This window comes from Dama dama, chromosome 4 (genome assembly GCF_033118175.1).
Source record: "Dama dama isolate Ldn47 chromosome 4, ASM3311817v1, whole genome shotgun sequence".
Lineage (NCBI taxonomy): Eukaryota > Metazoa > Chordata > Mammalia > Artiodactyla > Cervidae > Dama > Dama dama.
Window position 1 is genome coordinate 19218022 of NC_083684.1, and position 27421 is coordinate 19245442.

Genomic DNA, 27421 nt, shown 5'->3' on the forward strand with positions numbered 1-27421 from the left:
GGGCTCTAAAGCACGGGCTCAGTGCACAGCATGTGGGATCAGAGATTAAACTCACATCTCCTCCATTGGCAAGTGGATTCTTTACTGCCACGCCACCAGGGAAGCCCCTTCTTTCCTTTTTAAGACTGAGCAACAGTGGACTATATGGATAGACCTCAGTTGTTTATCCATCCATCCGTCGATGGGCATTTGTATTGGTTCCACTCTTGGACTGTTGTGAATGGTACTGCTGTGAACATTTGTGGACACAGTTTCGTGTGGAAACGTTTTCCATTCTCTTGGGTAAATACCCAAGAGTGGGACTGTGAGATCTGATGGTAACTGTGTTTCACCTTTTGAGGAGCTGCAGGACTCTTCCAGAACAGCTGCATGGTTTTGCATTCCCGTCAGCAGGGGTCTGAGGGTTCCAATCCCTCCACATCCTCTCGAACACCTGTTATTTCTGTCTTTTTGATTATGGCCATCCTGGTGGGTGTGAAGTGGTATCTCAGTGTGGTTTTGATTTGTGTTTCCCTAATAACCAGTGATGTTGAGCATCTCTTCACGTGCTTCTTGGCCATTTGTGAGACTTCGGAGAAATGTCTGTCCAGATCCTTGCCCACTTTAAGATGGGGTTATTTGTCTTTCTATTGTTCAGTTCTAAAGCTTTTTTTTCATGTATTGTAGATACCACAGTGACTTAAACTGAAGCACCTGACTCTTAGCCACCCCCAGGGTGCCCACTGGCCTGCTGCCGCCCCCTTGGATGACAGACTCCTTCATACACTGTGGGTTCCCTTCTCTTGGCCGGAATACCTAGCATGGTGCCAGGCACACAGCAGGGGCTCAGCAAACACTGGGACTCAGCATGCCAGCTAAGGGGCCAGGCGGTCCTGTCTATTTCTCAGTGAGGTGGCTGTGATGGGTTGCATTTAGGCTTCGTGTTACCAGCCAAGAGAGAACAGCAGGGGTGTCTGTGGGGAAGTGGGGACCCACGCAGGTATTTACTGAGCACTGATTGTGCCAGGCAGTGAGCTAGACCTGGGGGAGAGAGGGGTCCAAGAGCCCTAGGGCGGGGTGTGTGTTTGCACAGGCTGGGGACCCGTGTCAGCGAATCCTGGATGGGACCGGCAGGTGTCTGGGCATCTGGGAACACCTTCCAGGGCAGCGCTTTTCCACAGAGACCCAAGAGTGGCAGGAGAGAGGCAGGTGTCAGAGGTGCACAAGGAGGGGATGTTTAATCACCCCCAGAGGCAGGAAGAACAAGGCAGCCCCAGGAAGTACGGCTGAGGGGTGGGAGACTAGTGTGGCTTCTGGCCGGGCATAAGGGGCCGTGCCTGGGGGCCAGACCCCCGCCCGGTGTGTGGGGACCATGGCCTGACCCTTCTGTCTGCACAGAACCAACCCAATGGTCAGGAGAAATGAGCCAGGAGGTAACCCGCTGGGGCCCAAGGTCCCAGTCTGCAGCTGGGCTGGGTTCTCCCAGCATCCTGCGCTGCCCAGACAGACTGGGGACCCGCGCACCCTGCATGGGGGGCTGAGCGGCTGTGTCCACGGGGCCAGGCCCAAATGTGGAGGAAGTTAATTTATGAGTCCCCGAGAGAATGCAGCAGAAATACAGCAGAAGTCAGGGTTTTCCCCAGCCTGGAGGCTGCCGTGTTAGTGGAGAGACAGGAGAGATGAAGGAAGGAGAGCAGGGGAGAGAGATAGAAGGAGAAACAGGGAGGGCAGAGTGGCAGGGCTGGCCGGGGAAGAGCCAAGGAGTTGGGGGCCGGCCGTGGGGGCAGCGAGGGAGAATGAGCCCTTCCGCCCCGCCAAGGGCACACGTGTTATTTCTCAGCACCCCCTTGTTCAGAAGCCCAGAGCCCAGCCCCTCCCACGCACCTTCCCGTAAAGCCCCAGCAGCTGTCCCCTGAGGCCGGCTGTCCTGTAGCCCAGAGCAGCCTGAGCAGGGCCGGGGGTGACTGGGGGTGGTCTGTCCCACTGCCGGCGGCCAGGCTGCTCCTGTGCCCTGGGCAGGCACCCTGCCTCAGTGTCCAGCCCTGCACCCCCTTCTCCAGTCAGTGAGGGGCCCCATCCCCCAAGCAGCCCACCGCCTGATCCCACTTGAGCTGCTGTCAGTTTGATCCAAAGTCCTGGTATGAAAATGTAGGGCCGCCTCACCTCCTGTGGAGCAGAAACCCCTGACGAGGGGACACCCCCTCCTTCTGCCCGGAGCCGCCCCCTGGGCCATCCTGTAGGAGGACCCCAGGCCTGGACCCCTGCCCAGCAAGCTGCCTGAGGGTCATCAGGGGTGATTCTGAGCCTGGTCCAGCCAGGCTGCAGGGGTCAGTGCTGGGGGCTCCTGAGTCCTCTCTGCACCCTTGCCTCTCTGGAGGTCCCCAGGCCCCCTGGGCGTTGAGTTGCCTGGGGCGGTGGTGGTGGAGGGGTCTGCTGGCCAGTGGACACCGTGCGGACCTCTTCTGCTCCTCCCTCTGCCCTTGGGGCCCACGGGGCGGGTTCAGGGTGGTGGTGCCACGTGTCCCGGGCACAGGCCCCCCCTTGGCTGGCCGCTCCAGCATCCGGCAAGGTGGGCGTGAGCCTCGTCTTTAGCCCTCCGGCCGGCAGGCCTGGGTGTAACGCTCTTCCAGGGTGTTTGCAGCCACCCTCACTGGACGTGCCGTTTCCGGGGGTGAGAGAGTCCCGGGTTTGGCAACGGCCACCACGGTTTGCTGCCGGTGAAATAAGGATACAGCTTCTTCCCCCATAATCCCCAATTCCTCCCTCCCCCTGGGAGCCCACTGATCCTGGGCTGGGGGTCCCTGCCCCAGCCCCCCCACCTAGGGAGCAGATGTATCGCCTGAAATCAGAGCCCACCTCCGTGTCCTGAGGGGAGTCCCCGGAGCATTCTCCACCCCACCTGCTGCCAGGGCCTCTGGGTTTGGGGGTGTTCTGTGGGGGTTCAGGGCACAGCTTGGAAATACACCTCAGCTGTGGAGCCCCCTGGGCTGCAGAGCAGGCTTTCTGGGAGTCTTCGTCTGTGAGGGCCCCTATGGAACCCAGTGGTCAGCAGGTTTTTTCTGGCCTTGACAGGAAGTGGTCATGTCCCCACTGGGGTGGTCAGGGGAGCTGTGATGCCTGTCAGTTGGAGGGGCACATGCGGAGACCCTCAGGCCCCTCCCCAAGGCAGAGGAAGGGCGGGGCCCGCTCCTCCCCGGGGCCCACCCTGCCCTGACTGCAGGGGCTCTGCAGACTGAGGCTCTGTTTTTTATTGTTTGAGCTACAGTTCATACAACACACAGTTCCCCCATTTAAGGCGTGCAATCGCATGACCTCTAGTATATTCGGAGTTGTGAGTGTTTTCATCACCTCAGAAAGAAGCCCTATGCACAGCTGTCATCAGCCCCTGCTCACCCCCTAGCCCCCGGCAACCAGGAATCTGCTCTCTGTCTCTGCAGATCTGTCCACCGTGGACACTTCATGGAGCTGGAACCCTGCGCTGTCTGGCTTCTTTCTCTCACAGTGACATTTTCGAGGTCCATCCATGTCATAGCTTGATTACAGGCCATGTCGGTATTAAGACTGGGTAATGTTCCAGCATGTGAACGGACCACATTCAGTTCATCCAGTCGTCCAGTGATGGACCTCTGCGTTGCTTCCCGCTTTGGGCTGTTGTAAACAGTACTGCTGTGTGAGCATTCTTGCTCAGGTTTATGTGTCGACGTGTGTTTTATTCATTTCATTCTTGGGTATCAAGCCAGGAATGAAATTGCTGGGTCAGGCTGGACCTCTCCACTTAAGAGAAACTGCCAGACTGTTTTCCAGAGCGTCTGAACCCTTTTACATTTCAGCTTCTTTTTAAAAGAGTTGGAAGCTGAGACATCTTTACGAAGCCCCCCACCCCTCACCCAAACCTGGAAATCTGTTCCTGGACGTGGTGAAGTCTGTGTTTGGAGAAAATCATTTCTTGAGCACATGGTCTGTGCTGAGCATGGGGACCGCTCAGTGTCACCCCCTGCAGGCGGCCGCACCCATGTTCCTCCCCCCCACCCCCGCTGCCCTGCTCTAGCTTTCTTCGGGGGTGCGGTTCACCTAGTGTCTCTAAATCTGTCCCCCTAACTCTCAGGTCCTTGAAGTTCTTTGTTCACTATACCCTCAGGCCCTGGCACTCAGAAGGTGTCTGATGGTTATGGGTTGGGATAACTGGTCGTTTAGAGGAGGGGCTGTCCCCAAGCCACAGGAAGCCAGGGAGGGGACAGGAAGAGACCCTGGGGAGGCTCTCCCACTGAGCGTGACCAGCGAGCCTGTTCTCCACGTTTGAGGGCTTTGGAAAAGGAGACTGCAGGACCAACTGGCAACCAGCCCACTCTCATACTTCTCAGAGAGGGTGCACTGGGCCAGGGGTGGGGGCATTCACAAGGAAATGACAGAGATCTGGAGCTGTAGCAGGGCCCTGGGGGGTGGGGCTCCATGGGGAGAAAACCCCCAGGCGCTTGGCAGTCTTTCCAGGCTAGTGCCTGGCCAGGGTCCTCACTGCAGTCCGGCGCGCTGGGAGCTATGATTATTCCCATTTTATAGACTCGGAAGCTGTGGGGGACGCGCCCGGCTTCGCAGCTTAGTGGTAGAGCTGGACGTGAGCCTGGGGTCCGGTTGGCATCCTGCCCCTGCCTCCCGTGCCCTCTCCCTGTCTCCCTGGAGCAGGAGCCCCACCCAGGCCACAGCCCTCCCCTCCCTGGGGTCCTCTAGGCCTGCACACTAGGGCCCAGGCTGGCGGGGGTGTGGAGCCCCTGCTTTTGGTGGTAGGCTTGGGTGTTTTCCTGTGACAATGGCTCTGGGCTCAAGTCACATCTCGAAGGGATCTGACCCGCCTGAGCCCCAATCCGCCGTCCTGCCCCTGATGCTCGGCCTGTAGCCTGGGCCCAGGCCCTGGTTCTGGGGTGAATGGTGTGTGTGTGCAGCCCCTGTCCCTGAGAAGAGCCGGCAGGGCTCCCCAGAGAGTGTGAAACAGGCTGCAGCCTGGGGGGGGGGGGGCGGGGGAAGCTGGGAGCTTGACCTCTGGCAGCTCTTCAGCAAAATCTTGGTCCTCAGAAAATGTAATGTAACAAAGAAAATGGTTATTGGTCCTGAAATAAGAATCACACAGAAGCTTTTTTTTTTTTTTTAATGGTTATTTATTTATTTGGCAGCTCTTAGTCTCAGTCTTAGCACTTAGGATCTTCAGTCTTCATTGCAGCATGTGCGGTCTAGTTCCCTGACCAGAGATCGAACCCAGGCCCCCTGCATTGGGAGTGTGGAGTTTTAGCCACTGGACCACCAGGGAAGTCCCCCTCGAGTTTTTAAAACCCACCTCTGCTCAGGCCTTGCCTCTGACCACTGAATCAGACTCTCTGGGTGAATGGGGCCTCAGTCATTAGTTTAAGGTCCTGCAGGGGTTCTAACAGGACAACCTGGGTTCTTGACCTCAAGTGCTGAGAAACCCAGAGGGTGTTATAGCCCTGGTGGTCTGCCCACCCCCCAGAGTTTCTGCTTTGAGGGGCCCAGGGGAGCCCGAGAATCTGCATTTCATTGAGGTCCTGGGTTGTGGATGCTGTCGGAGACCCCAGCCCAGAGCAGCCACAGCGACCACTGTCCTTCACAGCCCCCAGGTCCTCTGCCTGGTCACGTGCTGGACAATCGTGGCTTCTGATATGATGTACTTAATGCAGAACCTGCCACGCACCATCGTGAGGCGCTTTGCAAGTACAAATCCACTTTCTCCCCTTGAGTGTCCCACGGGGTGGAGACGGGGACACAGAGGCACAGCCATGTCAGGCGTCTCAGGGCAGCTCTGGAGGCATCGAGTGTTGACCTGGCTCCAACTCCTGGCTCCTCCCCCCTTTCTTTAGCCCGAGAGGAAATAATTTTACCCCCATTTGCAGATGGGGAAGTAGAGGCTCAGGTCTGGTCATCCTTCCAGGATCTGTGCTCAGACCTGCCTGGCTTCTGGCCACTCTGAAGGGCCCTGCCCGGGGAGGGGGCTCCCTTGCTTTCTCCTCCCACTCCTGCCCAATGCCCCCCGCTGCCACAACTCATAATTGCTTCCATGAACCTTCTAAGAGGCCAGCCCTGCCAGCCTCAGCAGTTGAATCACGGTATCCCCTGGGTGACCAGAGAGGAAGGCATGGGCCCACAAGGAGACTTCCTGGGTGGCGGGTTGGGAACCCTGTCTTCTATTCCTGTCTGCCCTGTTCAGGCCCAGGGGGAGGGACAGGAGAGGTGGGCAGGGGGGCTCACCAAGGCCCGAGAGGATGTGGGGCTGAAACTTGGAAGCTGCGGGAGGGATGCCCAGATCTCTCCAGCCTGTGCCTCAAAACCACTGACCCCAGAGAGGAGGCTGCACTTGACATGACTGGGTCAGAAGCAGCAGCTGCCGCCTCTGAGCAAAGCCCGGGGTCCTCCCACCACCCAGGGCCAACCCCTCAGTGCTGGGCACAGAGCTACGTCCCGAAGGGACCTCCTGTGGGGTGAGTCATCCTGCCACCCTGATTGAGGACCACTGGGCCGGGGGACCTGGTGTGGTGGGAGCTGGAGGCTGTGTACTTCGATGCAGACCCCTCTCAGAGTTTTCTGGTGGGCAGTAGAGAAAGGTCGCGGGCCTGGGAACCCGGCACATGTGGCAGGGGTCCTAGCTGAGCCTCTTCCATCAGGACTTTGGGCAAGAGCCTTAACCTCTTCACGCCTCAGTTTTTCTGTCTGTAAAATGGGCAGCGTCTCCCTCGTGGCTCCCTGGGGCCCTCTGTGAGCACTCTGTAGGGAGGTTGGGACCTCCACCCTCCCCAGGAGGTCAGGGTGACTGACAGGCAAGCAGGGGGGGGCTGTCCCCAAGGAGTGCAGCCCAGAAGGAACCAAGCTCAGGAAAGGGACCGCTGACTGGGGTCTACAGACCGGCCGCTCCTCAGACTCGCCCCGGAGGTGCACTTGTCAGCTGTCGGTGCCGGGGGGTGGGCCAACCCCACATCCCCACAGCCCCTTCCAGCTCTGGGGACAGCGGAGGAGGGAGGTTCAGATCTTCACCCCTTCCTGCTGTGTGGCCTCGGACAAGTCACCCCACTGCTCTGAGCTCCCTGATGCAACGACAGGTCCTGGCCCTCCGTAGACGGTGAGAGCTCAGCAGGTGTCAGCGGACAGTGTCCCTGGACGCCGTGGCCGTGGTTCCCGACCCGAGTGCCCCAGAGAGTTTTCTCGGCGCCTCCAACTGAGAAAGCAGGCAGTGCAGGGAAGCTCAGTAGAACCCTGACTTAACAGCGCTTAGCTGTAAAGAATCCCCCTGCAGTGTGGGAGACCTGGGTTCCATCCGTGCGGTGGGAAGATCCCTTGGAGAAGGGAAAGGCTACTCACTCCAGTATTCTGGCCTGGAGAATTCCATGGACTGTATGGTCCATGGGTTCGCAAAGAGTCGGACACGACTGAGCCAACTTTCACTTCACTTAACAGTGTTCGTTCATCTGAGGTTAGACCCATCTCTTGTTTTTCTGATGTGGAAAAGACCTTCCATTTATTCATAATCACCAAAACTTAAGCAACAAAGGTACTCTTGAGTTGGAGCGGAGGACACAGTATGGTTCAGACCCACAAAAGGCGCTGAGGTCTGAAGTGTGTGTTGCAACGTGAAAGAAGCCAATCTGAAAAGGCTTCATAGTGAGTCCAACCCCGTGACTTTCTGGAAAGGCAGAACTGTGGAGACACTAAAAACTGAGTGGAGGCCAGGCGCTGGGGGAGGGAGGGTGAGCAGGCAGAGTGCAGAGGGTTTTAGGGCAAGGAGGAGACTCTGCATGACTCAGTAACGGCGGATACATGTTGTTACATTTATCCAGAATCGCGATGGGCCACACCAGGGGTGATGAGATATGTCAGTATTGGCTCACTGACTGTAATACGTGCACCACACTCGTATGTGTCTGTACTTGCACTTGGTTTTCTGTTGACTTTATAGTTCAGTTCAGTTGCTCAGTTGTGTGTCTGACTTTTTGCGACCCTGTGCACTGCAGCACGCCAGGCTTCCCTGTCCATGATGGACACGGACACCAACCTCCAGAGCTTGCTCAAACTCATGTCCATCAAGTCGGTGATGCCATCCAACCATCTCATCCTCTGTCATCCCCTCTTGAGGTTCAATCTTTTTTTAAGCTTTTTCTATTTTAATCTGTAAGAAATATCTGGTAACAGATAAATAGAGCATTTATTCATCTTAAAAAAAAAAAAAACCTTCCCAGGATGAGTGGATAAGGAGACAGTAAAAGATGAGTGGTGCAGAAGGAGCAATGCTGGTGTGAAGTGGGTCGTGTGGGCACCACCTAGGATGCTGGCTGAGGCTGGCTCTGAGCCTGGTCCTCCCCCAGCCTTTGGGGACCCTGCCCCCCACCGTGGAGGTGGGCCTACCTGGGTGGCTCCTTGGTCCAAGGCCAACCCCGCCTGAATCCCCTCCCCTCTGGGCAGCACGGGGGTCCATAATTGCTGGTCTCCACGGGCTCTGCTTTTGCTCTCAGCCCCTCCCAGCCTTGGGGTGGCTTCCTGGCTGGTATCCTGTTCTCAGAGTGGGAGTGACCGTCACCTGCACCCGATGCTCATGGCCTCTGAGATCACTGACCTTTCCTGCCTCTCTGACATGTCTGATTGCCTTCTCAGAGAGTTTTGTCCCCTCCATCCCTCCAAGACGGCCACCAGCCTGCCACCTGGGCTTTCTCTACTTCCTCTACCCACCTGCTAAATACTAGGGCTGGGCATCCTCCAGGTCAGCGTTCTCTGTGAGGAGCAGGGCTTTACCTCGACACCCAGGTTCACCTTCGGGCCCCCACGAGACACAAATCCAGAGGCTGAGTTTCTACAGCTGGGGAAACAGCTGGGAAGACCACTGTTGTGCGAATTTTCTCATGAAAGTCTCATCCCCCTTGAAAAATTTAATCTTTATCATGATGATGTGCTCATAGTTTAAGATGTCAGTGGGTGCTACAAACAATAGCACTTAGAACAAAATCGGCAGGATCCCGATCCCTACTGCTGCCCAGAGCTATGACTTTAAACTCCTGCAGCCGTGTCTTCAGAGACTCACCTCTGAGTTTCTCCATCTGTGTGCTGACTGCTTCCTTGGTTCATCATCTCTTTGAGCTGTTAGGTACTGACTTTCTAAGGGGCTACAGTCCATGGGGTCGCAAAGAGTCAGACACAACTGAGCGATTTAACACGCACACACTGACTTCCTAAGAGGCAGCATGGGACTTTTAAATGAAGAGTCTCAGTCTTGGGACTTGCCTGGTGGTCCAGTGGTTAAGAATCCACCTGCTAATGCTGGGGACATAGGTTCTATCCCTGATCTGGGAACTAAGATTCCATGTGCATAGGGGCTACTAAGCCCACAAGCCACAACTACTGAGCCCGTGTGCTGCAACTACTGAAGCCTGCTTGCCCTAAAGCCCATGCTCTGCAACAAGAAGCCCCTGCAATGAGAAGCCACACACCACAACTAGAGAAAGTCTCTGTGCAGCAACAAAGAGCCAGCATAGCCTATATATATTTATATGTATAATTGAGACAGACTTAATAAAAGATTCTCAGTCTTTTAGAACCACCTTCCTCTTCCCTTTTACTGTTTCAGCATGGTTACAATTCTTCTGTTAAATTCGTCAGGAGTTGTCATTATTACAAGACTATTAAGCATTGCTTATTACCGGGGCAAGCAATGCACTAATTCTATATACACTCAAGTACTTCTCCTGTGCAGCATAAGTTAGTAACTGCCTCAGTTTTTCAAATATATGAAGTGAAAGTCGCTCAGTTGTGTCCAACTCTTTGCGACCCCATTGACTGTAGCCCGCCAGGCTCCTCTGTCCTTGGAATTCTCCAGGCAAGAATACTGGAGTGGGTAGCTATTCCCTCCTCCAGGGGATCTTCGCAACCCAGGGATCAAACCCAGGTCTCCCGCATTGCAGGTAGATTCTTTACCACCTAAGCCACCAGAGAAACTCAAGAATACTGGAATGGGTAGCCTATCCCTTTTCCAAGGGATCTTCCCGACCCAGGAATTGAACCGGGGTCTGCTGCGTCGCAGACGGATTCTTTACCAGCTGAGCTACCAGGGAAGCCCTGGTTCCCCTGTCAGGGAATTGAACCCCTGTCTCCCACGTGACAGGCAGGAATACTTACCACTATGCTGGTCATTTCTTTCCCCACCTTCCAAATGCTCAGTAAAATACTACTCCGTACAGCTTTTTGCCTGAACAAATCCACTAAATTCTCTACATATATACAGTATACACACATTTCATATTCACCTATTTCATATTTTCTTTCATTGCTTGCTCTAAGTTATATACAGTTGACCCTTGGGCAGTGTCAGGATGAGGGGCTCCGACCCTCCACGAATTTGAAAATCTATGTATAATTGATAGTCATCCTCAGTGTGTGCAGTTCCACAGTATCTGCAGTTCTGCATCTGTGGATTCAACCACTGTAGTTTTTAACCACTGGAAAAAAATCATGTATAAGTGGACCCTCCAACCCATGGTATTTTTGTGTGCATATGTAAAATCGTTTCCCCTCATGTTTGCTGGATCCCCCTGTGTCCTCCCTCTTCTGTGGTTTGTGTCCTCGTTTTGGTGGAGTACATCCTGCAGTAGCTCCCTGAGAAAGGATGCATGGAAGATAGTTGTTGTGGCTTAATTACTTGATCTATTGGTTGTATATGTAGTTTTATATTGAAAATCATTTTTGTTCTGAATTTGAGTGGGAGAAATTCCCCACCGAGGTCTCGGTCTCAGTGTTGCTACAGAAAAGTCTCATGCCATGCTCTCAGTCCTTCGTGTGAAGTCTCTTTTTCTTCTCTGGAAGCACTTGGGATCTTCCTTTGCTCGATGAGGTTCTGAAGTTTCACTGTACTTGGCCTATGTCTCTCTCCTTGGTCATGCAGGGTGTCTTGAGCCCTTTCAGCCTGGACGCTCACATCCTTCAATTCTGGGACACTTTCCCATTTTACATCTTTGGTAATTTTCCTTCACTGCTTTCTGGAACTCCTAGTATATAGATTTGAAGCCTTCTACATGACTCATGGATGGCTCTAAATTTCTTCTCACTATCTCTCACTACTTTGCTTACCTCTTTTTGTTCTAGTTTCTGAAAGATTTCCTTGACTTTATCATCCAACTCACATCAAAATTTTTATTTTGGCCATTACTCTTTTAATTTCCAAGAACTCTTTTTCCCTGATTTTTTCCCCTTTTTTTAAAAACTGCATTTGATTCTCATTTTGAAGGTTCATCATCTGTCTTATCTCTGTGAGGATTTACTGTTTGGTGTCCACACCCTGCATTTCCCATGATTCCCTCCAGCTTTCCCCTAGGTGGGGCTCTTTCCTGCCACCTCACCGTCAGGCGCCATGGGTGAGCATCCTTCCAGGATGGGGCCCTGGCCTGAGCACCACCCCCGTCTGCTGTGGGCGCCATGCCCCTCCCAGGAAGAACAGTCCCCATCCTGCCCAGGGCTTGCTCTTGGAGGACACAGCATCTGGCTGGACTGACCTGTCTTGTCCCCAGACTGGTCCCTGAAACTATCACAACGTTGACAGTTGAACGCGTTGTGTCTGTGATGAACTTCAGTGGAGGAGGCTGGGGAGAGGTTTCAGGGTAAGAAAGTAAAAGTGTGTGAGAGACGCGAGGGCCCTGGGGAGACCTGAATAAGTCAGCAAGAGCAGACCACCCAGGGGGCCGGCAGAGGGGTGAGGCCCGGATCTCCGCTGGCTGAGGGCCGTGGGGCGGAGCCAGCTTTTGAATTTGGGCCCGGTGGTGTCCAGAAGCAGAGGGCGCCAGTGTCCACGGTGTGCCCAGAGCGACGGTCACAGTGGCCCCCGAGTGGGTCCCTGAACACAGTGTTGGCCTTCCCGGAAGGCTCGTCAGGAACGCAGGGGCTGTGGCCAGGAGCTCGGGGGATGTTGGACACAGCCCCGCAAGCCTGAGACCTGCTGGTGTTCACACCTCTTTGGCTCTTCTCTGCAGGCCCGGGTCGCTCCAGTTGGCATCTCACAGGCCACGTTTGGGAGGTTTGTTCCTCACCTGAGGTCCACTGAGATCTGGTTCTGAGTTCTGGGTGACGGGGTCATCCCTCATCTTCATTGCGATGTGCAGAGTCCCTGAGTGAGTCACCTGCGTGCCACCCTACCCCCCCTAAGGTTACCTGCCCCCCATCCCCAGGTGCCCCCTGGATGGTTCATCTTCATCTGGGTGTCTCCCCGTGAGGGGCAGACACAGGGCTTGTGAGGGCCCCGGGTTGGGGTACAGAGTGTAGACAGGAAGTTGCCCTGCCCTGGGGTCTGCACCACCCAGACTGACCCCGCAGCACCGCAGGGGTCAGGGCGCCCCTGCCGGGGTCACACGTGGTCTTCTCTCTGCACTGGGCTGGCTTCTGTCTTTCCACATGCAAGCTGCTTGGGATATAAAACAAAACGATGGACTTAGTCTTTTTAAATAACCAACCAGATTCAATGAAACAGCCTTGGGGAAGCAGGGGTTTGATTTCAAGCCGTCCTCTGCTGGCCCCAAACAAGAAAAGGAGATGGGAAGAGAAGAAAGGACCTGGCCCAGCGGGGGCCAGCCCAGAGCCCCACTTTGGGAGAAACTGGCTCCTGGCTGAAGGCCTGTCTTCTTTCTCCTGATCTGGACCAGCCCTGAAGCTGGGCCCAGCTACCCCAGCAGGTCACAGCAGAGCTGATCAGGAGTGTATTTCTGTAATATCGAAATCCATTTTTCTTACTGACGTCAGCTGTAAATTCAGAAATGTGTTCCGACTGGGAACAAAAGTGCAAATACAATAAAACTGCAAGCCCTGAGCAAGGAAAGCTCAGCTGCCCGCATCACACCGTGTGCAGGAGGCCACACCCATGGCTCCATGTGTCTAGCGGATGGTTATGGTCGTCACCCCCATGTCACAGGTGAATTAGGAGATCTGAGAGGTGGAGTGAGGACCCCAGGTCTTGGGTAAGTAGAAAACCCCGGCTCTGAACTCGGGGCTCCTGACTCCCGGTGCCCACGCCCCAGGCTCCAGCACTGCTGGGCAGGCTGGCCCATCAGGGCCCCAGCAACCACAGGCATTTGTTTCAAAGCCCCGACGCCCTCACTCTGCTCAAATCACCTAGAATATGACCAGCTCATCTTCTGTCTTAGTTTCTCACTGTGCGTGCGAAGTTGCTTCAGTTGTGTCTGACTCTTGGTGACCCCGTGGACTGTAGCCGGCCAGGCTCCTCTGTCCATGAGATTCTCCAGGCAAGAATACTGGAGTGGGTTGCCATGTCCTCCTCCCGGGGATCTTCCCGACCCAGGGATTGAACCAGTGTCGCTTACGTTTCTTGCATTGGCAGGAGGGTTCTTTACCCCAGCACAACCTGGGAAGCCCATTTCTCACTGTGCTTCCGTTCATTTTTCTGTTACTGGTTATTACTGCCTATCTAATTACAGACCATCTTCGTCACCCCAAAAGGAAACCCTAACCCCGATGGCTGTCATTCTCGCCCCGCCGCCAGCCCCTGGCGACCACCAACCTGCTGTCTCCTTGGACTGTCCTTTGAGACCATGTATTTTAAAGCGGAGGCTGGCTGTGCGGGCCCTTTTCTTAGCGTTCGCTCCTGTCTGGGCCCACCCTCTGCACACATCTCTGACCCTCTCCAGCCTCGGCTCACCTGTCCAGGGACCTCTGGAGTCACGGAACTCAGGAATAGTATGCCGAGCAGCTTTTTCCCTGATGTGAAAACAGACTAAGCTCTGCAGGGCTGCGTGGCTTGTGGAAGGCCAGGGCAGCAGGACCCAGGAGCTCAGAGTGGCAGGGAGACTCGAATCCCCACCTGAGACCCTTGCTTCGCCTGCACTGACGCTCAGAGCAAGCTGCTGCTTGCCTTTGTCTCCGCGTATGCAATAGATTCCACGTCCACTTCTGGAAGGTGGAACGATGCCCTCCAGCCTGCGGGGACGTTGTGCAGACTCCGAGATCGGCACAGGGAGGCCCGCTTCCTGACTTCCTGCTGTTATCACCCTTTTATCTGGGGGAAGGAGTGTGGGCGCTCATTTTCTCAGGGATGGAGGTGGCCTGCACCTCGAAGGATGCCGGGTGTGGCTTCCAGCCTGGTGCCCTCTGGACAAGGGTGGGCAGGACCTCATCTGTGTGCAGAGCCCTGGCAGGGGGAGGACACAAACCCTGGGGTTGAATCCTGTCGCCCTCTGAGCCTCAGTTTCCTCACCTGCCAGGTAAAGAGCTGTTTATCCCTAAGGTTTTCTTCCTTAACCAAATTTTCTTTCATTTTGCAAACTTTTTGTTTTATATTGGAGTAGAGTTGATTTACAATATTGTGATAGTCTCAAGTGCACAGCAAAGGGATTCAGTTACACGTATCCCTAAGGTTTTGATGATGATGATGAACAATTGCTGTTTGTCAAGCGTTAACAAACTTTTCTGCACTTTATGCGGATTGCCGCATTTAATCCACACAACCACCTTCCCTGTTTTACAGGTGAGGAAACTGAGGCATGGGGACTTAAAGCAGATATTCCCAAGGTCACAGATGCAGAAAGAGTGGAGCTGGGACTCGATCCCCTGTCTGCCCCCCTCCTAACTCCTCCCTCTACCCCCACACCCACGACCTCCATAAGGCTGGGTGTGGAGCCCCCATGTGTCCTCAGCTCTGTGCTCAGCCTGCCTTGAGGGGGTGCAGGGGTGCTGGTGGGAAGGTGGGCTGAGTCTGTTCATGCAAGGGCATCCTCAGGTTTGTGGGGGGACTGCCAGAGAAACCCGGGGTGACATCATGGGAGACCCCAGCGGGGGTGGCTGGATTCAGCAAATAAATGAATTTCAGATCATCAGCCTGATCATTTCTAGCCTAAGTATGTCCCATGTAACATTCTCTGAAAATTACTTGTCCATGTGGAATTCAGATTTAACTGGGGGTCCTGTGTTTTATCTGACCCAACCCACAAGAGGAAGTGGCAGGAAGCTGGGACTGAGAGATCTCTGCAACAGAAGCTGGCTCCCAGCTTGAACTGGCCAGAGGAAGGCCGCTGTCTGGCAGAAGGGTCTGGCCTTAAAGGACCAGCTTCCCACAGCCACCCACCCAGGAAGGGAGGAGCCATCCAGGACCAGAGGCTAGTCCAGCGTCCCTCTCACAACCCAGGGTGCAAGTCCCGGCTCCCAGTCCCAGCCTGGGCAGCTGTGGCCCCAGGCAGGAAAAGCTGTTGATATTGGGGGCGGGGTGGCAGGACGGGAGAAGGTGGGGAGCCCCGCCCTGCTGTGTGCTGAGTGTCATTTAATTTGCATAACTACCTACTGCATGAGAAATGGAGACCCGTCCTGTTAGAGTCACACAGCCAATAAGCAGAGCAAGAATATGAGCCCAGTGCTGTGATGTTTTAGCTTGATTGTGGTAAGATATATAGATAACATAAAACTCGCCACGTGAACCATTTCTAAGTGCACAGTTTAGTGGCATCAATCACTCTTACAGTGTCACACAGCCATCACCTCTGTCTGCTTTCAGGACTTCTGTCCCCCCAGACAGTAACTCTGTACCCATTAAGCAATAATTGCCTGTTCCCTGCCCCCAGCCCCAGCCCCGCCATCTACTTGCAGGCTGTCTGGTTTGACTCCTGGATATCTCCTGTGAGAGGAATCAAGTAGCGAGTGTCCTTTGTGACATGTGTATTTCACCGGTGGTCTCAGGGTTCATCCATGTTGTAGCAAATGGCAGGATGGCCTTCCTCTTGAAGGCTGCATGAACAATGTTTCATTGTTGGATGGACCACATTTTCTCAGGCTTTTGTGAGTAATGCTGCTGGGCTTCTGCAGGTATGACTGCCTGAGTCTCCACTTTGTATTCTTTGGGAGACATCAGGTCTGCCAGTTCTCATGGCTTCAGGTGTGGTGGTCTTCCCAACTCTTCTTGGATGCCTCCAGCAATGGAGAACTCACTACCTTCCAAGACTGTCTAGTCAGTACCCAGTCTGTAGCCTGGCTCTGCGTCCTCACATCTGTCACTCGTGAGCCCCACGAGGCCAGCGTGGAGCCGCTCACCTAGGGTGTCCCACACCCTTCCTTGTGCCCACGTGCCTGAGGAGCTCTGCGGTTCACTCCCGGCTGCATCAGACTCTTACTCCTCTCTCCCCCTCCCCGAGCCCTAAGGGAGCAGAATTCAGCTGCGAGAAACAGGAGGGAAGGGTCTTTAAAAATGACCACTCGTGAGTAACATGGACACTTACATTACCATATGTAAAATAGATAGCCATCGGGGGAAATTGCTGTGTGGCTCAGGAAATTCAAACGGGGCTGTGTATCCACCTAGAGGGGTAGGATGGGGAGGGAGATGAGAGGGAGGTTCAAAAGAGAGGGGATATATGTATACCTATGGCTGATTCATGTTGAGTTTTGACAGAAAACAGCAAAATTCTGTGAAGCAATTATCCTTTAATAAAAATAAATTAATTTTAAAAAGAAAAGAATGGTATACTTTAGACAGCACCAGAAAAAAATAATAAATAAAAAGACCACCCATGATAGAAACCGTCAAACCACCTGAGGGCTTACGATCTGTCTGCCTCGATGCTAACCTGGCCGTGTTGCCCCAGGACGGCGCGCACCTTGGCGGCCGCTCACCCCTCCCACCCCCGAGCCTCACCCTCTCGCTTGTCTCCGCAGGGACCTACCAGGGCCAGTGGGTCGGCGGCATGCGCCAGGGCTACGGCGTGCGGCAGAGCGTCCCCTACGGCATGGCGGCGGTCATCCGCTCGCCCCTGAGGACCTCCATCAACTCCCTGCGCAGCGAGCACAGCAACGGCGCGGCGCTTCACCCCGACGCCTCCCCCGCCGTGGCCGGCAGCCCCGCCGTGTCCCGCGGGGGCTTCGTGCTGGTGGCGCACAGCGACTCCGAGATCCTCAAGAGCAAGAAGAAGGGGCTATTCCGGCGCTCGCTGCTGAGCGGGCTGAAGCTGCGCAAGTCGGAGTCCAAGAGCAGCCTGGCCAGCCAGCGCAGCAAGCAGAGCTCCTTCCGCAGCGAGGCCGGCATGAGCTCGGTCAGCTCCACGGCCAGCGACATCCACTCCACCATCAGCCTGGGCGAGGGCGAGGCCGAGCTGTCGGCCATCGAGGACGACATCGACGCCACCACCACCGAGACCTACGTGGGCGAGTGGAAGAGCGACAAGCGCTCGGGCTTCGGCGTCAGCCAGCGCTCGGACGGGCTCAAGTACGAGGGCGAGTGGGCGGGCAACCGGCGGCACGGCTACGGCTGCATGACCTTCCCCGACGGCACCAAGGAGGAGGGCAAGTACAAGCAGAACATCCTCGTGAGCGGCAAGCGCAAGAACCTCATCCCGCTGCGCGCCAGCAAGATCCGCGAGAAGGTGGACCGGGCCGTGGAGGCGGCCGAGCGGGCGGCCACCATCGCCAAGCAGAAGGCGGAGATCGCGGCCTCCAGGTAGGAGGGTGAGGGCCGGCGTGGGGGGTGGGGGTGCCGCGGGGCGGTTCTGGGTCTCCGGATCCGGTCTGGTTGGTGGTGCTGTCTGCTTTGAGGCCTACGCGGGTGTTTCTCAAACTATGCCCCGTGGAACCCTGGGGTTCCTTGGAGGTTCTCAGAGGTGGAGCAAGGAGATGGTTGGTCTGAGGAGGCTCCGGGTCTTACAACCTCCCCTCAAATGGAGCAAACCTCCCTTCCTGTCTCTTCCTTGTTTTATGTGCTGGTGTTTGATGGAGAACGATATTGGCCATTCTCTTGGTAGGGTGCACAGCACAGCTGCTGGCTGAGAGGAAGGTGTGTGCCCCCACGGCCACATTCCCAGCCAGGCATGGAGTGCCCTGTGCTGCAGGGATGTGGGAGGCAGGGGGCAGCTGTCCTGGCCACCCCAGCCCGAGGCCCAGGTTGTCCCCAGGCCCTGGAGATGGCACCAAGTGAGCAGGGCCGGGCTGTGGGCCCCGGCCCAGGAGTCACTTGCAACTTGGTGCTGTCGGCCATCAGCTGTTCTCAGCGGGACACGGGACTCACTGTGTGGATTCAGCAGCCTCCAGACCCTAAGCGGGGCCCAGAATTGACTATAGGCGGGCGCTGTGTTGGCTACTGAGGTGTCTTTGTATTGATGCAGGGGTGGGAACTTCAGAGCTGGTAGAAGGGGCCCCTGGGTCCCCCCAGGAAGCTCAGAGGAAAGTGTGTGAGCCTGGGTCTGCCCTGTGCTGCTGCGGGAGGCCATGGACAGCAGGAACTGCCAGCCACAGGTTGAAGGAAGCCACTCGGTTGAAAACCAGAGCCCCCGGGTGGTCACGCTGCTGGGTTCTCAGGGAACCATTCCTGACTTGAGTGTATCGAGAGCCTCTGGCCATCTGTCTACTTCCTGGGTCAGGGCAGGGCCCTAGGGTCAGCCCCGAGGGTCATGGGGCCTGGGATAGGAGTCTGGGGCACTTTAGATGCCTCAGGCTGCCCATATAGGATGTGTCCAGGAGGACAGACGCTGAGTCTTTCTGGATAATTCTGAACTCCTGGCCAGGGCAGGCCTGGGATTATTCCAGGGAGACACCCAGCTCAGTTATGGCTCAGGCCTTCCCAGCCTCATCGCTAATAAAACTTTAGCCCATTTGGTTCTGGTTCTCAGCGACCTTCCATCCATACTGGAAGAACAAAAAAAGGTGGCTGTGGTTTGTTGGCAGGATATCTGCCGCTCACAGCCAAGGTCTTAGAGGGGAACAAAACCCATTCCAAGAAGCCAAGGGGAAAAAGGAGTTACTGCCTGAATATCGGGGTCCAGCTCTGTTCACCCCTGCCTGTTCCCCCAGAAGTGTTCAGGCACACAATAAATAGGAGCAGCGTTTATCACTGCTCCTCTGGTATTTTACAATCAAATTTGGTTCCCTAGTTATTTTTTCCTTTATGAATATATAACTCTTGCTCCACATAGAAAAACTGGATGATGGAACATGAAAGGCAGGGAGCAACCTGAGGGTGGGTCTCATGCATCACCCAGAGACCCTGCTGGTGTTGGGCATTTTTCTTTTCTTCAAATAGTTCATCTATTTTTTACCTTTTGTGTTTCTTCATCTTATTGACCTCAGTGGACACAAGGCACTTTACAGGGCAGGGGGACAGTGTCGTCAGAAATTTAGGGGCTTGGGAGGCAAAAGCACAAAGATTTCATGGACAGTATTCCCCAGAATTGGCTATTTTATTTTTGCTAATATTTATTTATTCGGCTGCGCCGGGTCTTGGTTGTAGTACACGGGATCTTCGATCTTTGTTGCGGCATGCGGGATCCTTAGTTGTGGTGTGCGACACACACACCTCTTATTTGTGGCATGTGGGATCTAATTCCCTGACCAGAGATTGAACCCGGGCCCCTTGCATTGGAAATGTGGAGTCTTAGCCTCTGGACCACCAGGGAAGTTCTGACTTTATTTGAAAGTCTGACGCTCAGGTGAGCCTCTTGGGACTGGGGGCATGAGATGCAGGGCCGTTTTCTGACACACCCCCAGAACCTGGGGGGTGCTGGTCTCTAAGAAGGAGTACATGGAGGTGGTGGTGTGGGCGGAGCTCAGAGCCAGCTCCCCGAGGACCCCCACCTGGACCCCCATGCAGCTGCCTGCCTGGCACAAAGGCCTGAGGGTGGCTCCGTGTATCGCGTGCTGGCTTGCTGAACATCCAGCCTGGCCCACCGCTGCTGAGCAGCCTGGGGAGGGCGCTCACCGTCTCTGGGCTGGGTCCTTGTGGACAGATGGCCTGGAGCAGCATGCAGTGCCCTCAGCAAGTGTGGGGTCTGGCCACCCTCCCAGGTGACCCCTGAACCGGGTCGGCCCCTCCCCTCGCACCCTGGCCTTGCGGGGAGGTGGGTGTGAATGCACACCCTGATGTGGTCTCAGCCTGGCGGCCTCGTGGTGCCCTGGGCCACCGTCAGAGGTGGGAGGGGACAGTGTCCTCGGTCCCTAGACACGTTGAGGACGAGCCTCCATTCCAGGCTGCGGCAGGAGCTGCACTTGCCTGCGTTTTCTCAATGGGCTGAGATTCAAAAAAAAAAAAGAGAGAAGCCAGAGGCTGCCGTCCTGGAGAGCAAAGCCAGTGGACGCCCAGGAGCCCCGAGGCCCGCCCTCCACCGGAGCGTGAAAGCAGCCGCGGCAGCCGCGTGGGGCGCGGAGTGGCTGGCCCCAGGCGGGCTGTGGTCACTGTCACAGCCAGGAGCCGGCCTGGCGTCAGCGAGCCGCGTCCTCGGGCCCAGCAGGCGCAGTCGCTGAGCCGAGCCAGCCAGAAACGGTTCGGGGCGTGTGTCCTCTCTCCCAGTGTGGGGACCTCCTGGGGGGGCGGCTGCTGTGAGGAGGGGCACGGGCCTTCCTGGGAAAGGGGGTGGCACGGAGCTCGGGGTCCCAGATGGGGTCCTGTTCCCTCTGTTTCAGGGTGCACTGCACCCACCCTGGCTTCTGGGGCCGGGGCCAGGCCACATGGCTGAGATGCAGAGCTGGGGTTCCTCCTGAGCGCTGGGTCTGCAGGCTGGCCCCCATCATCGCTGCCTGTTATGCAGGCTGGCATCACTGGGGACACCCAGGCAGCCCACCCAGAGATACAGAACTCCTCAATGGGGGTGCCACCTGGGCTCCAGAGCCCTGCCCCAGCCCCCTCAGGTTGTGTGGAAAATGCAGATGCCCCTCACCCCCAGAGCTTCTGCCTCAGCAGATCCGGGTGGGGTCTGAGCACCTGCACTCCTGGGGAGCCCCTGGGATGCTGGTGCTGGCTGGGCCCCCAGCAGGGGAGCAGACATGCCTGCGGCCGAGGTGGGAGGTGGAGGAACTTCCTGCTCGGTCAGGTAACGTGGAGCCAGGGCTAAGGGGAAGGTGTGCCAGGCCGGTCAGTCTGCAGAGACAGGCGGGCTCAGAGACCCCACTGGCCTACCCCGGGGACTTCTCAGCAATGTCTTGTCTGCACAGAAGCTAGTTCTGAATGAATGAGTGAAGCTAGTTCTGAATGAATGAATGAACGAATGAAGATGCTCAGCCCTGCCCCTTCTCATCGTCAGGGGCCCGGCCACCTCCTTCTGTCTGAGACCTGGAGGCAAGGCCGTGGCCACCATGGGGCTGGGCCAGGTTCCCAGTCCATCCCAGGTGGACTGCAGGTCCCCTCTTGCTCCTGGGTGCCTGCAGACTCTCCAGGGCGAGGTGGACCCACCGTGGTCCAGCAGGGCAGCGTCCTCGGCAGAGCCCACAGGACAGAACGGCAAGTTCCCGCGGGTTTAGTCTGTCTCGGGCCTGACCTCCTGTAGACATGGTCAGTCCCGGTCCAGGTGCGCTGTGGGGCCTGGTGGGTTAGCTGGCTCCACGAGGGGAGGAGAGGTAAATTCCCCCCAAGGTCCTGGGTTGTGGGGGTTACACCAGAGCCTGAGTCTGGTGAATGTGACAGCTCACTGTCCTCACCCCGAGACCCTGCGGGAACTGGAGAGGGAGGGGCTGGGTGGTGGAACAGACGCTTCTGTCCCCGCCGCCTCTTCTTGGCCAGGCTGCCCTCTGGCGCTAAAACTGCAGCCTGGAGCTTGAGCCAGCTCTGCTTCCTGGGAGTGACCGCTGTGCTCGGGGGTGAGAGGGGAGGAGGTGTGGGCGGGGCGGCCTCGCGGTTCCAGGCTGCGGGGTCCCCGAGGGGCAGGGGTGTGGGGGCAGGAGGTGCGCTGAGGCTGCCAGTGGTCATGGTGGTCGGCAGGGCTATGGCCGCAGGCCCGCGTGCTGCCCATCAGCTGATAACTCTGTCTCGTGATGCTTTGCTGAGTGAGCAGAGTTGTGGGCAGGTGGAGCTAGGAGGGACCTTGACCTGATGTTTAGGTGGAAGGTGACAAGTTCCTGGCAGGGGGGCAACCATTCCTGCCTCCTGTACCCATGGGGGGCTGCAACCACATCCTCTCACCAGGCCGGCCGGCCCTTCTGAAGGACGGTGGTGGTCCCCGCCGGCGAGGTGGGAGAGCGGGCTCCGAGGGCAGCCTGGCTGAGAGTCAGGCCCCCGTGCGGGCAGGGCGGAGCCGGTCTCAGAGCTGGGCGGTGGCCCAGGCAGGACTAGAACTCACATCTTGGTGCTGTCTGCTGCCCTGCACCTGCTCTTAGCCCCTTCAGACCTGGACCCAGACTGGGGGCTCTGTGAATAGAGGGGTGCTGGCTGCCTTCCGTGAAGTGCTCTTGAAATCCAGCCCTGCCCCTGGACAGGAGGGCTTCATGCATGAAACCTCGATGAGGTCTGCTCAGGGACAGGCTTCTACGTCCCCAGTCGTCTTTTTTATGTCGATCCTGGGCTGGTGTCTGTTTGGGCCTCGGGGAGACCTGTTTGCTTAAAGCTTTCTGCTGCGGCTTCTCTCTCTCTCTCTCTCTCTCTTTTATTGCAGTGTGGGCTTTTCTCTAGTTGCCGCGAGCAGGGGCTGCTCTCTGGTTGCAGTGTGCAGGCTTCTCATTGCGGTGGCTTCTCTTGTTGCAGAGCACAGGTCCTAAGGCATACAGGCTTCAGTAGTTGTGGCTCCTGGGCTCTAGATTGCAGGCTTAATAGTTGTGGCTCACAGGCTTAGTTGCTCCACAATATGTGTGATCCTTCTGGACCAAGGATCGAACCCATGTCTCCTGCTTCAACAGGTGGATTCTTTACCACTGAGCCACCAGGGAAGCCTGCTGTGGCTTCTCTGGTCCTGTGAGTTACGGGTCTTAAGCAGGTCATCCCCACAGCCCTGGCGGCAGGGGGACAGTGCATGAGCCCCAAGTAGGTCAAGACAGGGAGGGCGTGTTATCTGCAGGGGAGACTGCCTGGGGCTCTCTAACTGGGGCATCTTTCCATCTTAAAGAAAACAATATTTAAGGATCTGAAATCAGGGTGGGGGGTCATGGTTTATTATGGGTTTAGGATACATTCATATCACTCCTTGTTAAAATGTAAGAGTAATGCATCCTTGTAAAAATACTAAAGCAATAAGGGCGATGGCTTCCCAGGCGGCTCTAGTGGTGAAGAATCTGCCTGCCAATGCAAGGGATGAGGGTTTGATGCCAGGGTCGGGAAGATCCCCTGGAGAAGGAAATGGCAACCCAGTGTTGCCATTGGGAGTGTTCTTGCTGGGAGAATCCCATGGACAGAGGAGCCTGGCAGGCTCCAGCCCCTGGGGCTGTAAAGAGTTGGACACGGCTGAGTGATGGAGCCCTCACATGATAAGGCACACCAGCATCGAGTAGCCACATCCCACCGTGGGCTATCCATCTCCCTTAGAGGGAATCACAGTTTTTTCAGCATATGTGCAGATAACTGTATCACACCTACAGGATTCCGGGTCACGGTGAAGGGATTGTACTGCCGACTTGTTCTGTGGCTTGTTTTCCTTTTTCCCTCACTTATGCCAAAGACCTCTTTCCATGTCAGGATTTTCCCCTGGTGTCTGCGTCATATTCTGTGTTATGGGTGCACCAGCATTGTGCAACTCTTAGGTGCATGCTAAGTCGCTTCAGTCGTGTCTGATTCCTTGCAACCCCAGGGACTGTAGCCCACCAGGCTCCTGTGTCTATGGGAATCTCCAGGCAAGAATACTGGAGTGAGTTGCCATGCCCTCCCCCAGGCGATCTTCCCAACCCAGGGATCGACCCCTCATCTCTTATGTCCCCTGAATTGGCAGGCGGTTCTTTACCATTAGCGCCACCTGGGAAGCCTGGTCCAACTCTTACTCTTTAAACAAATGTTTCAGCTGCGTCCCGTCCTGCAGTCTTACAAGGCAGCTAAGACTGCCTTGTCTGCCCGGCTCTGCTTCTGGCACAGGTCTTTCCCACCACGACCCCCCAGAGCAAGTGTGCGTGGCTGAGACGTGTGTAAGGTGCTGCCTCATCGCCTGGCGAAAGGCTCCATCACCTTACCTTGGCTGGGAGGGAGGGCTGCAAGAGGAGGCGGTGGGGCGGCCTTGAGTGACTGCTCTGTCTTGAGGGGTTTCTCCCTGCAGTCAGCCAGTAACAGTGCCCCCGCCACGCACCCAAGAAGTCCACATCCTAATAATCCCTGGAACCTGCGGATGTGTGACCTTCCTAGGGAAAAGGGACTTGGCGGATGTGATTACATTCGGCTCTACTCAGGATTGCCGGGGTGGGGTCCAGTGTCGTCACAGGGGTCCTTGTTGCAGGGAGGCGGGAGGGCAGAATAAGTGATGTTGGAAGTGGAGGTCGGGATGATGTGGCTACAAGCCAGGGGGTGCTGGTGCCTCCAGACGCTGGAAGAGGGGAGGAGATGGATCTCCCTGGAGCCTCCATCGGGAACCAGCCCCAGTTCAGCCTGTAAGACGGACCTGTTCTGGACTTCTGACCTCCAGAACCGTAGGATAACTAATGTGTGCTGTTCTGGGTTGCTGCGGCTCCGTGGAAGCCCGTGCACCCCCAGCTCTGGCATGGGGTGGGCTGTGTCACCTGGTGTCCCCCTTCTAGAAGGAGCAGGTCCATCTCCTTCCCGCCCCCAGCAGGAGACCTGCTCTGCAGCCGTGGTTCCAGGCCCTGCGGAGATGGACTCTTGGTGAGGAGTACGTGCAGCTTCCTGCCTCCGGGGGAGGGCCGGCCACACGCCAGGAGAGACCTTCTGGTGGGCGACAGCCATCTGTTCTGGCTCTGGCCTCCTGACATTAAAAAAAAAAAGAAGAAGGAGCAGAAGAGGCTGGGGAGTAGGGTGCCAGGTCCTGGAAATGCCTGGGTCAGGGGCCAGCCCGAGGGCCCCCGGGGGTGAGAGGCCACGGAGCCCCCAGACCCGGCTCCACCCCAGAGACCCAGGAGCACTTGGCCTTGGGCCTGCGAGTCGCGTCTGTGAGCCTCTTCCTGGGGCCTGGAGGGTGTCGGCTTGGGGTGCCAGCCTGTGCCCACACCTCTGTCACCTCCGGTCCTCGCGCGTGGGGTCGGGGATTCAGGCTGTCAGATGGGATTAGGATCGCTGCCCGCTTTGCTCTGGGCCACTTGTCAGACAGACGCGCTGAGCTCTGACTCACCCGTGGGCAGCTTTCCCACCTGGCATCGGAAGGCTCCTGGGGTGACCTGGGCCCTGTGTTGGCCATGTCCAGGAGAGCCCTGGCCCGGGGTTCTGGGCTGGGGGGCTGCTGAACTCGCCCCTTCACAGAGAAGCTGTGGCCTTTTACACGGCCCTGGGGGACGGGCCTCCCATGTGGCTTTGGCGACCTGTCCCCAGACTTGGTGGCACAGGGATTTTTCATCCTAATCTAAACCCAAGCCTTTCTGTTACTGCTCGAGCCTGTTTCTTTCCTGTCATTGAGGGAAATAGTAAAATGATCTGCTGTTAATAGGTCTGTGGCCTCAGGCAAGGGACATAAACTCCCTGGGTCTCCAATTTCAACCCTGTGAAATGGGTTGAAGAGGTGGTGTGCCCAGTGGGGTTGTTGTGAAGACTGACACGTCCCGGGAAAGACAGGACACCAGCTGTCTTCCCCATGACGTGTTAGAGCAGGCGGGAGGGGTGAGGGGGTGTCGGGGGGCTCCCCTGCCCTTGACCCCTCTCCCCCTGGGCAGCCATGGAGTCTCAGTCTCCCCACCCGGGTGCCTGCCTCCCTAGATGTGGAAATGACCACATCCATGCTCATCAGATCCGAGGAGTTTAATTTGAGTTTAAACTGAGGAGTTTCATCAAATCGAAGTTCACTTCAGTGCAGCCTGGAATGGGCAGGCACGTGTGTAGGTTACATGTTTGTTCCTCACCCCCATGCCCTTGGCCATGTGACTGTGGTCTGTCCCCTGGAGGCTTGGCCACGGGCTTTGTCTGGTCCATGGGACCGGCCTGGAGTGATGGAGGCCCCGTCCCTGTCTGAGGCCCTGGGAGGCTTGCTGTGTTTCTGCTCACTCTCCTTGTACTTCTGCCGTTGCTGTGACAACACGCCCTGGGAGCCCCCATCCCTGGGGGTGGGGGAGAGGGACGCTTGGGGACACCTGGATGCATAAGCAAGAATAAAGGAGTATTTTAAATCACTTCCTTTTGGGGATGGGGGATTTGTTTGGCATCGCTGACTGCTGTGGCCCTCGTGGGTGGTCCTGGATAAAAGGATCACTGTGCTTGTCTGCACACACTGTGGGTCCGGCCACGCTAGACCATTAGTCCTCTGGGGGGACATTCCTGATCCTTTGTGTGGGTGTCCTGGGGCTGCCACTTCAAAGTGCCACAAATGGGGTGGGTTTAAACAACGGGAATGTTTTCTCACAGTCCTGGAGCCAAAAGTCCAACGTCAGGGTGTGGGCAGCGTCACCATCTCTCTGGATGCTCTCGGGGGGTAAGGGGGCAGTCCTTCCTGTCTCTTCCAGCTCCTGGGTGTCCAGGCATCCTTGCAGGGTGGCCACATCCCTCCAACCTCTGCCGGTGTCTGTCCTTATGATATGCCATAAGGGCTGCCAGCATCCAGTGTCACCTTATTACATCTGCAAAGACCCTGTTCCAAAGAAGGCCCCACTCTGAGGTTCCCAGTGGATGTGAACTTGGGGTCTGTACTCTGCACGGCTGCCCCACGGCCACGGCTCCTGTGGATGTGAATGCCTTCTTCCACCACCTCACTTCAACTCCTGTGATCACGGCTCCTGCCTTTGGAGTCAGGCCGGTCTCCAGAGGGCTTGGAACAGAACTTACTACTCTCCCGGGGAGCTCCCTGCTTTCCTACAAAGTGTCTGGGTCTCAGGTCTTATGTGCTCCAGGTCATGGTGTCCCAAGCTCTGAGGGGTCACTTTAGCTTTCCCGGACTTTTTATAACTTTGAGTGTCTTCCATGAGAAGCTGCCTTATCCTCATCTAAGGGGTGTGTGTTGTGGGGGGGCTGGCAGATGGCTTGGGGGGATAGAAGGGGTTTCCTTGGTCACTGCTTGCTGACCACCCTGTTCTCACAATGCCCAGCCTCTGCTCCAGTACGAGCTTCAGGCTTTGTCTGCCATCAGCACCCACACCTACCCCCGCTGCCCCCCCCCAGACTCTGCCCCGGGCTCCCCTCTGCCTCTCGAAAGATCCACTTGTGGGCTCTGCCAGGTGGGAAGGGTCGTCTTCTCCCAGCCTGTCTGGTACCTGGAGGAGTCGTACCACGTGAGCACTGAAGTTACGGCTTTGGGAATTCCCTGGTGGTCCAGGGGTTAAGACCTCATGCTTCCACTGCAAGGAGACCCAGGTTTGATCCCTGGTTGGGGAGCTAAGATCCCACATGCCGCATGACACAGGCCAAAAAAGTTATGGATTCAGCCCTACCAGCGACAAGGCAGGAGGGAGAAACAGAAGCTGGGAAGAACAGAACATTTGGTGTGTAAGCACCTCTGAGCTTACTCGTTTCCACTGTAGAGACCTATATATTCTGCATAGTAGAGCCGCTCAGTGTATATACTTTGGGGGATCTTGAAGAGTCATTTTGACCCCTTGAAGTTTTCTCCAAACCTAAAGTCTATGTGGAACGTGACTTAGCTCCTTTAATCAGGACTCTGTT

General features: G+C 56.4%; 1 protein-coding gene across 2 annotated transcripts in view; it reads left to right on the top strand.

Annotated features, from left to right (window-relative positions):
- JPH3 (junctophilin 3) overlaps positions 1–27421 on the top strand; it is a 165259-nt gene that overhangs the window by 103471 nt on the left and 34367 nt on the right. For both annotated transcript variants that reach the window (XM_061134236.1, XM_061134229.1), the window contains exon 2: positions 16657–17434. In XM_061134236.1, coding sequence (XP_060990219.1) covers positions 16657–17434 — 778 coding nt within the window. The remainder of the gene's footprint in view (positions 1–16656; positions 17435–27421) is intronic.